This window comes from Rhopalosiphum maidis, chromosome 1 (assembly GCF_003676215.2).
Source record: "Rhopalosiphum maidis isolate BTI-1 chromosome 1, ASM367621v3, whole genome shotgun sequence".
NCBI classification, from domain to species: Eukaryota; Metazoa; Arthropoda; class Insecta; order Hemiptera; family Aphididae; genus Rhopalosiphum; species Rhopalosiphum maidis.
Genome location: NC_040877.1, coordinates 15,636,014 through 15,652,426, shown reverse-complemented (window position 1 = coordinate 15,652,426; position 16,413 = coordinate 15,636,014). Strand labels below are relative to the sequence as shown.

At 26.6% G+C, this 16,413-nt stretch overlaps 1 protein-coding gene across 1 annotated transcript; it reads right to left on the bottom strand.

Annotated features, from left to right (window-relative positions):
- Window positions 1-241: 241 nt before the first annotated feature.
- Window positions 242-5,597, bottom strand: LOC113560941 (cell death-inducing p53-target protein 1 homolog). Its single transcript, XM_026967077.1, has 4 exons — window positions 5,468-5,597; window positions 3,970-5,398; window positions 3,195-3,315; window positions 242-552 (listed from the first exon to the last, which is right to left on the bottom strand). Exons 2-4 carry the CDS (start codon window positions 4,121-4,123, stop codon window positions 450-452), a joined length of 378 nt encoding a protein of 125 aa, XP_026822878.1. The 5' UTR covers window positions 4,124-5,398; window positions 5,468-5,597; the 3' UTR covers window positions 242-449.
- Between the last annotated feature and the right edge of the window lie 10,816 nt (window positions 5,598-16,413).

Here is a 16,413-nt window from a genome sequence, read left to right as displayed (position 1 = left end):
GTTGATTAATACAATTATATTATTATAAGCCTGTAACATTGTGTAGGTATCTATATTACCTTTAAAAAATGCAATCTGTTATTAACGTATTTAATTGATTTCCAAAATATATAGTTACAACAATGGTGTACTTACTCTTTTATTAAACATTTTATATAAATTATAAATATTACATGTATACAAATTTGATTATTTACTAATATAATTATTTGTATAATTAATACTATTGGATGTTATTACACATAATAATTATTATAATTATTTATTATTAGTATTTTTTTTTCAATTTTAAGCATATTTAATTCAAATAGCATAAGCTGCTTGTTATTTTACGTCTAAATAATTATGTACACTTGAAATTTGAAATAAAATTAGAAAACTATCAATGCGTTTTAAATAATTGTTTGCTAAACATAATTCATATAAGAGTGTTATATGTATCGTAATTTTCATGGTTTATACGTTCCTATGTAAGACGTACACTGCGGACACTTGTGGTCAACTTTTTGAAAAGATTTCATGAAGAACGGTAGACACGAACATAATGTACACCTGAAATATACAGTTTTAAAGTTGTAAGATTTCAAAAATTTGATTTCGTTTATAATACATAATTAATAAATATATTTATATTTATAATGGCGATCGTAGTGACAAAAGTATTGCTTTATCAAGTCTACGCTATTTTGTCGAAATTAAATCGAATGATACGTTTCTAAAACTATATGTAAGTAAAATAAGAAATAGCCGAGGGCGCTAAGGGACCACCGCCTCAACAAAAATTAACTTTCTCGTGTAAAAGTATACAAGGTGGTGATACACAACAATTTTATTTGTGGTTTACATGTTTTAAATTGATGGAACCACACAGATCTATATACCAATAGTTCGGTGCCAGATTAGGTACAATGATATTAATGTATTGTAACTTTTTTACGTCCAGTATTATAGTTAATAATAGATAATAAATAGAGTAAGTTTCGAGCTTAACCTTATACCTTACTGTATAAAAGACATTTTTTTTTCTTTTAACCTAACCATTATCATCAAATCTCTCCGAAATTTCCGATCTTTTACATCTTCAATTCTCGTCGTTCCCAACCGTTCTATATAAACGTATGTTCACTCTATCAAGCCATCATTGACGAAGACTGCCTTTGGTCTACTTCGATGGGCTTACCTTGTGTATTAGCTTATCCTTTGCCAACTATATTGCACGGCCAGTCCACTCTAACCTTTTTAGCTTTCAGACATGTTTATATGATTGCTCTATTCGAAATGGTTTCAATTTCTAATTTTTTTTTTCTTAGCTTCCTGACTCCGGGTTTAGTGAGGGCACATATTTTATCTTTTTTAGAATTATCCTCTCAAATAGTATGTAAAAGATAAATTAATTTATAAATATGTTCACAATGTACAATCAAAATACATACAAATTTGAAAACAGTAATCATCAATCGGTTAGTAAGATTTTTCACAACCTTTCGTTCTATAAATAACAAATCAAGCCGCTACACATAACATATATAAATACCAAAGGTTAAAACAATATTATTTATTTTTATATTTGTTGGGTTCTGATCTCGATGTGTGCAATATGACTCTAATCATAAAACCAAATCCAACCTTTATAAAACAATTTTATGTTTTTAAAATTACAAGATATCTTATTAATTATTATCATATACCTACTGCACAACATTTTAATTGATATATAATGGATAGTGTATGACAACCGCGAGTCCGCGTATAAAATCTATCGATCTATTAAAGTTTAAAATTTGCAAAGATAAACAGAGAAATTTAAATATGTTGCTCTAAGACTATATAATAAAACTTATATTGTAAACACTAACAGTATATATTTACAATATTTACAGACACAAACAAAAACACAATATCGTAAAACAAATAGCTCTATCGGTCTTTTCAAAAACCAAAACTACTTCAAAGAACCAATAAATATATTACATATTATTCTATTTTGACAACAATTGAATACCACTAAACATATTCAGTAAAACTTTATTTGCATTTTAGTTCTTTAGTTTAATTTTTTTTTTTGTCTATTATTTTATACTTACGTGAGATTATACTCAGATCAAATAAAACTTTTAAGTCCTATTATGTTTAATTCTTTTTTTCTGATCCCTCTTATCATAAAGTATTAAAATCTTAATTCTAAACAAAGAATACATTAAGTTTAATATGTATACACAACTACAGAAGATTAAAGATACTTAAGTCCACTTTTAATCAGATATATTCATAAGATTTTTTTATTATATAATTCTTAATATATTATATTAAAATATTGTTAATTAGATTTAACATGACTTAGAATATTGTATATCCAAACACGTAATAAAACAAAAAATGGATTTCTGGTGTAACCTAACCTGGTAATTTAAACATAAAAAATAATATACCATAACACTATTATAAAACTATAATTAAAAATAATTTATTTTGTAGCATTTTTCTATAAACCTATTTATTTAAAATTAAGTAAAATATTGTATAATTTAGAATTTAACGTGTTTTTAAAAGTGAAATTAAATACCTAACTATGCTGGATAGATCGAAAATATTAAAATAACAAACTCAAAATAATGACTTGTAGATAATACCCTCCACGTATTTCACAAAAGTTCAATCTTCACACAGACAAGTAGGTAATGCATATAATATAATCAGATTGACCAAATTGAATACAAGCACTACAATCATATTTAATAATAAACAACTTCAACAACCAACAACCGTACTTATACAAAGTCAAAAGTCATCAATAGCAATAATCTTATACCATACAAGTACACAACGCATCATTATTCATAATATTATTAAAGCTACAACACTGAATAAAATCTCTAAAGAACACTCAAAATGTCGGTCAACTAGCAGATTTTTATTACAGAAACATATCGTAGGTGCCCACCCACGTGTTCCATAAATGGCAACACAATGCTAATTTTGAGCAATAAATAAAAATAAAAATAATTTTGTTATGAACAGAATTATTGAATGAGTATATTATATAAAGTATTTATTTTTATATAATAATATAATTATATAGGATATACCGAACGGTGGTACACGAATTGTATAATATCACTATAAAATGACTGGCATTAAAACAAACGAATTAATATATATTGTATTTTAGTATATCATTATATATATATACATACCCTACAACAAATATTAGCATGCAACATAAATACGCTTCGTTTGACGGCAATTCATTGGTTTCGGTAATTATATAATTATGGCACGTCGGACAAAACATGTGGACTGGCATTGGACCCAAAGCTAGAAATGATACACACACAATATTGTTGTTATTATTATAGCCATCACTTTTTTATTCGACCGAAAAAAATTTATTTTGGAAATCCTCGTTGCATTATAATTATTGTACAAACGTGACTAAATAGAAACTGTTTTTATTATGTCGCTTAATTATTATACTATAATTACAAGATATTATAATGCACCCAAATCATCATTCATTGTTTATTTATTATTACTATTAAAATCATAAATATGTTTATATATTTACATTCTGTGAATAGTAAATACAATAAAGTAGAAGTGATCTGGTCATAAATTTGCGACATGTAAACTTAAAGAAAGGAGGTGTCTACTTTTTCCGTCAAAAACTCCAAACTTGTACGTTTTTGTAGGTTGTTATTTATTGTAAGTTATAAATTTTATTAAAATAAAAAACATGCTATGATAAAAATCTTTTTTTTAAACAATTCTTTCAGCTACTATATAGCTGTTTTTGAGATTTACATACCAATTTAAAAAAAAAAAAAAATTAAATCTTCGCTATTCATTTATCAACGATAACCTAATTTCTTTTCAAAATTTGAAATTATTTGCTTATACATAATTAGCAATATAATATGTTCTAATCGATTTTCGTTGTTATTTAAATTTTAAAAACCATCAAATACATACTCGATTCTATTATGCATTCAGGTGTAAGACTTTGATGTTGCGCTGTGTAATCATTCGAGCATACACAACTTGCTGGATAAATTCCTGGGCCTTCATCGTACGGTGGTGGTGGAGTGCTTGTTCTTGGTGCGGTTTTTGAATTATTAGGATCCATGATCGGTATTACGTGTGTTTTATGGCAAAAAAATTAAAATTATACAAAATGCTGTAAAATACTTAAACGTTTAACAATCATGATTATAAGACAATTTTCTGTACACGACTGATCGAATTCATTAGTCGCCTGCTATAATGTATTCTTTAACTTTTAAAGTGAACATGATTAATTTTTTAAGAGCCACTAAACACTCGAGTCTTAAATCGTTATTTTACTACGAAAAACAACACAAATTTACACTAGTGCAAATCGCAAATCGTACAGATAAGCTGATAAGATAAACAACTAATTAACTGTATATATATATATGTTGGTAAAAATTACAATTACGTTGAACATATAATATGTAAGCAAATAATAAAAAATGGCGCATGTACTCATATATGTATGAGTATTAAACAAGCATAAATTTCAATCCTTACTAAGCATCGAGACTATAAAATGATTAATAATTATCTACGGCTGCCTATATATTTAAATCGAACAGAGAATAGCATAAAGTATTAAAAACGTTATAATAAATAATAATATACTTGGATAGGATAACTATAATATAATGTACTACATAAAGGTACCTGATATATAATGTAAACATCATGATAAACTCGGCACGGTCGTTGAAGTTTTTTTTTACAATTTATTAGGTAAGTATATTGGTACTTTTGAATCCTGATCCGAGCGAGCGATACGCACTAGTTTTTAATTAATGATGTCTGTTTTTGTCTGCGAACATTTTTTCGGATAAAATAAACAATCCGATCGTCTCGTGCTCACTGCCGGCCGTCTGTAGCGATTTAGATATAGATTGCACTGTAGACGGGTTATTTAATACTAAATAATGTTAGTGATATCCATTCCCTTACGGGTTCTATATAGAAATATGTATATTATTACCTATACAGTATATAATATAATGTAAAAAATATTGATTTAGTGCTGAAATTAAATTTAAAATAATGTACATCATTATATATTATTGTGTAATAGTCGATAGATGAGTAAAAAATTATATTGTCTCGTGTCCGTTCGTTGAATAGTAAGGTAAATTTGTTTGTATTTTCATAAAATATAATATATGATATATGATTTGGGTAACACTCCGTACATTTGTCAACGACCAACGATGTGATTTAGAATTATACTCAATAACTACTCAAAATTCATTTCGTTTTTCTTCGAAGTTTTCGTAGATTGATTTTAACATAGGTGTAGCTAGATATATACATATTATGCCAGCGAATCTCACGTATTTTTGATATAATGGGTAGGTACCTATTTAAAAATAGTCAAACACAACTAGGTATATTAAACACATTTAAAGTAAATACTAAATAATTGTACCATTTCCAAAAATGTATAATTTATGTTCACACAACAAATAATATAAATAGTTAAGCTTCTCGGCGAACACGATCCAAAAATTGTTTGTGTTTTATTTTTATTAAATTTTTTCAAACTTTGAACAAAATTTCATAAATCTTTAAGATAAATTTGATCAAACATTTTTTTCAGAATTTTTTTCTGAAAAATAAATAATAACTCAACGTAATAGAAACAGTATAACATTTCCAAAATAATGTATATTCACAGAAATTACATTAATTGCTTACCTATAAAAAAATAAATAAAGCAAAGAAATTTTAGCTTAATATTGCAGAATAAGTCTTAAAAAATATTGAACTTTTATGTAAAAATTATTATTCTGATAATACTCATAATTATGAACTTACAATGACCTATGATTTTATCACACATCTCTAGAGCGTAAACGATTAATTTAATTCGTACAGAATTGAAATCGTTGTCTGTGTCTTAGATGAATTTAAACGTCATTATTGAATAAATGAGATAAATCACTAAATCCAATTGATGTTGTAATATAGGCTCCCGTCATCTGTGACGGGAAACAACCAGACAATTTAAAAATAGTAAAATGCAAATCGCCGGTCATAATAATATTGGTTATTAAATTAAATGCTTAAAGTTTGCAAACAAAACTATTAATACGCGAATACGATAGTAGTTAATCCAACGTGGTGTAGACGTAGGTAGGTAGGAAATATGGATGAAAAATAGCATATTAAATGGAATATACCGACCTATTTAATAGGTATATACCTTATTAATTGGCGCCCGTAGACCAATACGCGTTCTACTCCTCAAAAACGTTTGATTTCAGCGATACAATTTATTAATATTACAGTATTTTCAAACGATGGACCTTGGATCTCCACCAGTTGCTTTTACATATTATACCACAACGGTTACACCTCGTTTTTGGCACCATTTTGTTTTCTGACATTTCCACGCGTTTGTAGTTTGTTATAAATATTGTTAATATGTTAAATAATACGTTATAATATAATATATATATATATATGTCGGTGTTGATGTTTATGTAATTGAATTTTATAAATCTTTTGTGTAAGTCATATACATATTATACACATTATGAGTTTACAAGTTAGAAATCGTGTGTGTCACGAATTCACGAACACGAATTAAAACTAAAGAGCCGTAATGACGAAACCGCGAGCCCATCGTGCCGACGTCACATACGAACTTTATCAATGCAAGTCGAAATACTACTACGCCTCGTATAGGTTATCTTACCTAACCATACGCGCGGCTGCGAATCGGCACTCACTACGATAATAACAACTGTAGTGGGTCGCGATAAAGTCTGATACCGCAGACAATGTGGAATGTAACTTATATGTAACTTTCAAGCATTTAATTAATTATTATATTATTATATTTTGATATCCCTTGAAGAGATAAGGAGTTTAATTTTCTATAGCAAGCAAAAATTCTCCGATCGTCAACTTCTTTGAGGGGGATTTCCATAGGCGGAGATCCTGTGAAATATTGAGGGGGGCTCAAATATTTGATCTCAAACAGACCCGTTGGGGCGTTGCCCCCACACCTCCAACAATCTAATTTTTACATTAAATCACTCATAAAAATTGTTCTCGTTATCATGATAACTTAAATAATTACAAACGTCAAAAAAAAGAATAATTAATAAAATACTATTACCATTTTTAACTTAATTTATTATTATTATTATATTACATTTTTTGTTAAGAGTATTTAAAATAGCTTCATTACTTAAAGCTTTAGTCTTATCTCTTTCAATATATTATATTGAAAATTCATTAAATTTTTTTTTTTTATGTATAAATGTTCTTAGCCATGTTTTTATTTTCCTCATAGCAGAAAAACTTCTTTCGCACGTAGCAGAACAAGTAATTTGTATCACTTTATAAAGATTAGGAAATACTTGAGGTGAACTATTTTTTTAAATATCTTCAATATCACCGATAATGTCTTAATTATTCGGTATGTTACCGTAAATAATAAATTGGTAAATAGTATGTATGTAATGTACTAGGACACTAGGTACATTTATATAATTGTAGGATATAAGAATATAAAATAATGATAAAAATTCTACAAACTGTAAAAATTATGGGATTGTTTGTTTAATATTTTTAAGGGGGCTTTAACTTCAAATTACTTATTATTTTTTGGGGGGGGATAAGCCCCGTAAGCCCCTCCCCCGATCTCCGCCTATGGGGATTTCTCGTACCGAATTGATTGCACTCTGCTTGGTGAACAAGTGTAGAAATTTACCAATACTATTTTAAAACAATCGGAAAAAAATCAAGTTATTATTTTTAAATTTAAAATTATGAATAAAGTAATTTTAAATCACTGTGGTAGGTTACTAAAAAGATAAATTGTCTATGCTCAAAATTAATTTTCGTCGTACACTATGATTGCATTGAACTGATAAATTCTAATTTAATATACGAATATACCCATTGCAGTAACCTACTCAATGTTGAGGCACACTCGACACCTACGGTAAAATGGTTACCTATTTGATGGACTTTTTGAACTCCGCTCACGTAAATATACTGGTAATAAACTATATTAATTACAAATTTAAGGGCAGATATTATACAAACGCACAGCTCGAATTTAAATCGAATTACAAATATTTTAACGTTCCATCAAAATGTAGTTATATATTATGTATGTACATCGTTTAGTTGTAATTATAAGGAAACGTTGAATTTCATAAAATATATCTTAGTATCTAATAAAAAAAAAATACAAAAAATGCATTGGAAACGCGAATTGAGTGTTTGAGTGTATCCTTTACCGTATACTGATCATCATAATAATATGCATATAATATTATGCCTCTAAACAGACCGCGGCACAAAATACAGCTGATTATGTGTATGACAAAGTCATCTTATTAACAGGCACGTCGTGGAGATCCATTAATTGCAACTGCTAATTTACAATCGCATTTAAATCTACTGTCTATGATTATAATAAATGTACCATATACGCTAAATTCCGAATCAAATATTAAACCACCATAAATCCGACCGTACCCATACAACATTCACTCCGCAAAGATTCAAGTATTACCGCAAATAATTTACCTATTCCTTCTCTCGATCCTGTTAAATATTTAGGTCTTGATATCGCCAAGAGATTTACCGGGAATAATAGTATAGCGTCAAAAATATTAACTCTATTAACACTCTCATTGCGGCGCACCCAAAACATTTCGATCGAAAAAAAATAAATTTACAATTTTCTAATTAAAATTTACTGAAATACGCCGCAATACGCTTCAAAATCGAATATGGACATACTGGTTACAACATTGCGACGGTAAGGTAAAAAATGCAAGTTTACCGGAATACTCGAGCTCCACAAAATTACCATCTATATTATGTCTATAACTCGATCTTTTACAAAGACCTGCTTAGCATTAAATTAATAATTGAGAAAAGGCTGAAGAGCTGTTGTACTACTTTATAAACGGGTTTTTCTAAATTTTTCAGTGATAAAAAATCACTACATTCGTTCATTTATGACTGTTGTATACCCCTCGCTTTTGTGGAAATTCTCGCCACAAACTCGTAAGAAAATAAGTGATTCCGCAGTTTCTCTTGGTTTAATTTTCATTTTGTATCATTAATTCCTATATAGCTAAGCGTCTTCGTGCTACTTAATTACATAATTTAAATTCGTGTTTTTTTTCCTAGTTTATTACTAGACTGATAATAGCTATACATTTATCTATTCTCTAGATATATTCATATTTAAATACAAAATAAAATAAAGAGTTCCTGTGATGGTTTTTATGTTTTCGTGTGGTGTTGCAAATTTTCCAATTCAATTTTGTTGTATGACCAAAAATCACAATCAATTGTATAAAACACAGTAATAGTGTACACGTCTTATCATCATCATCATCGTTATTGTTATTATTATTATTATTATTATTGCATGATATGTATCGAAACCAATTTAAATAGGTCAATGGCTTCTCTTCATATTGTATCAAAGAAGTTTTTTCATTATGGCAGCGATTTTCTTTTTGCTACTATATGTCGATCTTATCAAACACTTAAAACTGAAGTATATTTCAATGTTACTCGCTCATTTCTCTCAAAATTGGTTTATTAATAATAGGTATCGTTGTTCTTCCTTATAACGATAAATAGTAAATATATCGACTAATAAATATATAAATGAAATAATATTTCTTGTAAGTTTAGAAAAAAATATGTTTCGACATTTCTTATAAGTAATTATCGTTAACTTACCCGTCGAAAATACCCCTGTAAAAATACAATATTTCATTTATATAAATTTTGGTAAATTTCGGTAATAGAGGTAAAAGTGTTCCCGGTTATGGTGGCCGATGGGAGGGATCAAAAAATAAAAATTTCTAAGTATTTTTCTTTATTATCGGGAAATACATAAATATTTATGCAATCTTAAATTTTAGATTTTGATTTCAAAAATGAATAACCAATAACCATGATCCTACTTAAAATTGCAAAATTATTTTGTAGTAAAAATTACGTTTTCTTACAATACCTAGGCTATTCTCATTTAATCAAATGTACATAGTATACCTACTATTAGTTATTAGCAGAGTTCGGGACTTATAGCATTTGCATATCCATCATAGTTAATATAAAACATAGCAGACTGATATACAAATACGTTTTATAGTACGGAGAATTCAAATATGAAATTTTATTTTGCATATTTTTGCATATTTTGAGGATTTTTGCATATTTTTTTTCGTTATACTAACTCATATTCAACGATTTTTAACAATTAATGGATAATAATAACTTATTAGTGTTATTACCTATACTTACTAATTTACTAGTATCTATACGACTACCTATATACTTCAAAAATACTATATTGTAAATTGTAATTCAAATTTCAAATAACATATTCTTAAAATTCATTTTATTAATTATTATCATGTTTTAGTTTCTATTTTCAATAATATCCAATTTAATCTTATGAGTTATTAATCATTTTATAATTTAAAAAAAATCCTCTTACCAATTCTATGATGAGTATTATTAAATGTAGTATGTGGACAAATAATATTACCTATGTATTAAATGTTGAACATTAGCTTTAAAATAACATTTTCTTGCTCCACCTTCTAGACCATTAGGAAATATTCGGTGGCCTGTTTCCATATATCTACTTAGCTTTTTATTTAAATATATATCAGTCTAAAAATTATAATAATATTATTTAAACGTATAATTTTAATATTTTATGCATTTTAAATTAAAATATTTGATATTTTATTCAACTTAATAATAATTAAAAATCAATGCGTTAATATTAGCAATATTATATAATTGGTATTATGTATTTTATAAATAGTAGTAAATAATAGTACATACAATAATGATAGATAATAATATAGAATAGTATTAGTATAACATTGGATAATCATTCTTTCATTAATTAATAGGGAACGACATGATAAATATTGTTTCTTTCAAAGAATTAGTAATCGTTAAAAATTGATTTAAGCTTACAGTTACTAATAAGATATTTAGATAAAAAATAAAAATTTAGATTAAATGCATTTACATACCTAAATTGAATGGTAATAATTATCTACGTTATTATTATTTTTAATTACAAAAATCATTATTTATGATTTCATTTTTCATCAATTTTTAATTTTGGAAAATTCAGAAATACGACAATGATTTTACCAAAATAAATCTAGTGAAAATGTATAATAATATTTTGACTTTTACTTTCTGTAGCATAATAAACTTTATGAAGTGCGCAAAGTTATCACAACTTTCCAAAAACCTCCCAACAAATTCAACTCGGACTTGTTGGACAATGTAGGGCATTTATATTTGTTGATTCGGTGTAAATAAAATATTTATACCTCTAAATAACTGCAACTAACACGTGTGTTACGTTTTTAGTTAGTTTACGCAAAATGTTGTTTTGTATTTAAATTTTACATAGGTAACTATTACCTATACAACACTACAGAACTTTAAATTATATTTGAATTAAAAACTTGAAAGCATTATAACTTTTAGACGGAATAAAATAATGTCGTTTCGATTGTTCAGTAACATAATATTATCATAATCTCAAACCAAATAATTGAATAATCAAATATCTGATTTTTAAAAAAAAATTTGAATTTTTTCAGGATAAATTCAAAAACGTTGATCCAATATTAATATATTTAGGAATGTATTTTAACAGTTTTATTTAAAATTCTTCTGTAAAATAAAATAAAATTGTATAACATATATTATTATTTAGTATTAACCATTATAATATTATATAAGTAATGAAACAATAGATAGGACAAGGCGGCAAGCCTATGTATATCAAGTACGTTTGGGGCTGTAGTCTTTTTTTTGGAGAGATTCACAGATTTTTCCTTTTATTTAAGAAAGTCAAATATTGTGGGGTTTTTGAATTAATAAAAATATTATAGACTTCGTAACTATTCTTAAAAGTTTACTACTAAATAGTTATTGTGTGATAAGCATTTATGTGCGATCCATTCCTTTATTATCTATGAATAATTATAGTCTATAGATACAAATAACTGAAATAAGTGAACTGTAATAAATAATAATTTGTTAATTTGTTATAATATATTGCTGACACCACGGCGGCACTGAGGTAGCAATTGTCAATTAGAGACACTATTAACTAGATTAGTGCTACAGATATTATTAAAGAAATACCATTCGTGTTCATAATTAAAATTATAGAATATAAAATATAATATATTTACGTTTAATTCATTATAATAATTATAGGTATATATTATAACATGTACAGTAAATACTAATAATAGGTAGGTACATCGTACCAATATACTAATTTTATTAAACTTATTTAAACATTAAAAACGCATTAAAAAAGAAAAAAAAATTGATATGATAGTAGATACCTAATATTATTATATAAAGATCTATATAAATTAACTTAAATTGTACTAAAATATTCAAATTGTCCTCACATCTTTCAGACCTATTATATAAATTTTTTTAATAGGTTGGTTGTTTAATTAACTAGGTACTTATTATATATAATATACTTTGTCTACACAAAAACTTTGTTTTCCATTCAATTATTTTCATTTGTATTGCGAGTATAATAAATTGTTGTTCAAGTTCACAAGTCTTGAGATTGTTAAAACGCATAACAACAAAACACGAAACCCGGAGAACTATCATTCCGTTATTGTTGTACAATATATTTCGAGTGTACCTGTACCACCTACCTAGACGTGCATACAGCTTGATGTCAAGTAGATGTCATTGTAATGTATGTATTAAGCTACATATACAGACATGCAGTAGGAACCTTGGTGATTAATGTAGACAAATATAAACCGTTTAAACAAAGAATAATTTAATTTTAACTTGTTGGATTGTTTTTAAATCAATTGAAAAACTTAGGTTATTTTAACACTCAATTAAACTATCAAGTTCTTAAATTAATTAGAAAATCTACAAATTATTTTAAGTAAAACATTAACTTGATATTTATCTATTAAGTTGAAGTCTGCCTTTGTTACGGTTAATGTAGTGTAGTGTTTCATAACTTTTTTTTACTCAACACCCTTCTTTTAAGTTATCAAAAATCTCACACCACACCACCCACCAATAAATTAAAAAGATTATAGCTTGATTTTTATAATCAGCAACTTAATTAAATAAAAATAAAACCCTACAATTTTATTTTATATACTAAATTCGTATAGTATATACCTATGTACATTTTATGCATACCTGTACATAGTTTTATATATTATTTATGGTATATTAACTAAAATTATTTTTCATTGTACGCAGACACGCAATTACCTATGTATTTCATTAAAATAAATTATAAAAAATAAAAATTAAAGTCACATAAGAATTGTCTTCCTTGGCACCTCAATGTCCGCTTCAAAATAATCAAAATTAAAAAAAGGCCACACAAAAGCGGTACCACGCGTCCACGTTGGGAATAATGGTAATCACTGATCTTGGCGCAATTGCAATATGATATAGTACCTAATTGAAATTATACAATTTAATATATACCTACATCTAAGTTGGATAAAATCTAACCTAGGCAATAGGCATCTGCAGTTATCTGCACCGGCCGTAATCGAAAATAGCCGATGTAACGAGCCGAAAGGTAGCATATAAGTGGTAGGTAGACTAAATTATGAGGGAAGGTCTTATCCCTACAGATTTCCTAAATTAACCTCATCAGTATAATAGTCACTATATTAATACGTGTTAATTTATAGTTTTAACTCATATTTTTAACCATATTTACGCAATTAAGTCGATGCAGGGTAATTCACGTAAACAAATGTTCGTACCCACAGATAATGTATTATTTTTAACACTAGCTATTTTGCAAAATACCAATTAAAAAAATTTACAGTGACACGTTTATACTTACCAGATACCTGTGCGCACTGTTTTATAAATCATTATTATTTTTATTATGACTGGATGACGATAATAATATATATACGCTTTGTGTTAGCGTCGACGTAGTATAAATGCATTGATTTCATCGCATTGTTCTTTTCAATATTTTGGATTAATGGTCACCGCGCCGAGTAAGCCAAAATGTCATTGGCAGCAGAATCGAACTCCATTATCTCGGATCGCTTGTTTAAGAACACAAAATGTTTTTGACACAACGCGTGATAGTTTATTATGTACAGCATTCACTTCCCCCCGCCTCACTCATACACGCTTATTGGTACGCACCTTCCGACTATATAATATGATATTAAATTATTTTGTTTTAAGTAGGTATATAATACTAAAGCTGCAATACTGTATGGGTACATTATAATATAAAACGAAGAAAAAATGAATTGAGAATCATCTATGCAATAAATTAATAAAATTCCTAAAGTTGGATTAGCTGTTCCAAATAATGCGGGATCGTACATTTGCAGCACTTTCAAATCGTCCATATAATATCGTCTATTCATTTATCGTGTCCCGGTTCGCGTGAGCATGCAAGTGTGAGGTTCTATCTGAATTACTGTGACTTTAGATCGAAAGTTAGCTATCAATCTTAAATTTAATGTAAGGTCTTAATTTAAATACACTTTTGTAATTTCAATTGAAAACAGCAAGATAACAAATAACTGTTTAGATTATTAAACTTGATCTTACCAACTGTAATAGGTACCTATGTCTTTAAATGTGATAAACGTATTGAAATTAATAATTTTATTGAATTCACTGGTGGTCGTGTTTTTATATTGGCGTCATCAGACATACATTCCTATGCATTTAATTACGACGTCCGAAACAAATGTTGAATAGATTTTTGTTTTATATTTGTAACTCTAATTTTGGAGTACATACTTTGATAATGTACAATATTCCTCCGCAATCCTACACTATTATTTATGAAGCTCGCATATGGGAAACATATGCATTTTTTTAAATGGTAACACTATTAGCACACAATTTGAGTTGACTACATTTTTTTTTAAAGCTAATTTGATCTATAACACTTAGTTTTACATTCAAAACTAAAAAAGTATCAGATTTCATTGAAATAGAAGAAAGAAGTTTTTTCAAAATGTATAATTTACTTGTGTTGCCTAATTTTTTTAAAGTAATTTTCTTTTTTCTCATTAAATTGTATAGCATTTTAATTCAACCAAAACCATTCAATCTTTTTAGGACAATTATGTTTTTTATTTTTATACTTTAAGATTTTGGTAAGTAAAAAAATAAAAACAAAAACATAAATTACTAAAGAAACATAGGATTATATATAGTATTTTGAATTTCATACAACAACCAAACACTTTAATCTAATATTACATTATTCGGGATACATTGACCTTATATATTAAATAGAAATACGATAATAGTAAACAGAAAGCATAATAATATTCAAAGGTTTGAACTAAACACACTTCTTAAATTATAATTTAATCAGTCATAATGCAAACTGAAAGACAATAATATTATATTAATGCATGTATATATGTAATAAAATAAATAATAATAATGATAATAATAAAAATAACAATAATTATATGCATGATTAATTTGTTTGAATAGACATGATGGAGTCTAAACAGTAAAATATGCTAGTTGCGTTTTAAAATAATAATATATATATATAGATAGAAAAAATAATATATAAGGTAGGTAGTAGAAAACTTATAGATTAGTATACAAAGTTATATATTTATTCATTTATTTTGTTTTGATATAGGCTATGAAAAATATGTTTTATGTACTGGACATTTGTCCATTTTCCCGGAGAAGTGTATAAGTAATATAATATTTTTCAATAATAAAAACAAAAACTAAAAGGCTGTCAATGAGCCAATAACTTTTGTATTTTAAAGTGATTTTAAAAAATCACTAAAAGTAGTACAATATCGTTCAACTTTTAAACAATAACTTAAAAAATTATAGAAAAAAATTCACGATAATAATATTATAGTTCCATTAATCAGACAAATATATTTTGATAATTTATTTTTCACAACCTATATTATGAATACATTGTATTTAAAATTATTCACAACTTCACTAAAATGATAAGTAATAAAAAAAAACATTACATTACATTTACAGTATTTCTAACTTTGGTACCTACTACAATTATACTCAACCAAATATTTGCCCAATAATAAATTAAATAGTAAAATTAAAACCACATAGTATAATAAATAGCTGCAGTTTAAATTAACAGCACATTTTGTTGATACAGCAATGGATCATAACTGCATATTAATTAGTTATTATTCTAAAAATTATAAGCAGGGATCGAACACATAGATTTACATAATATATTTGATATGATATTGGTTAATAACAAATTGAATGATATTTATTCATGTTAGTATGTTTTATGATATTTATAGTGATTCTCTAAAAACAAAAATA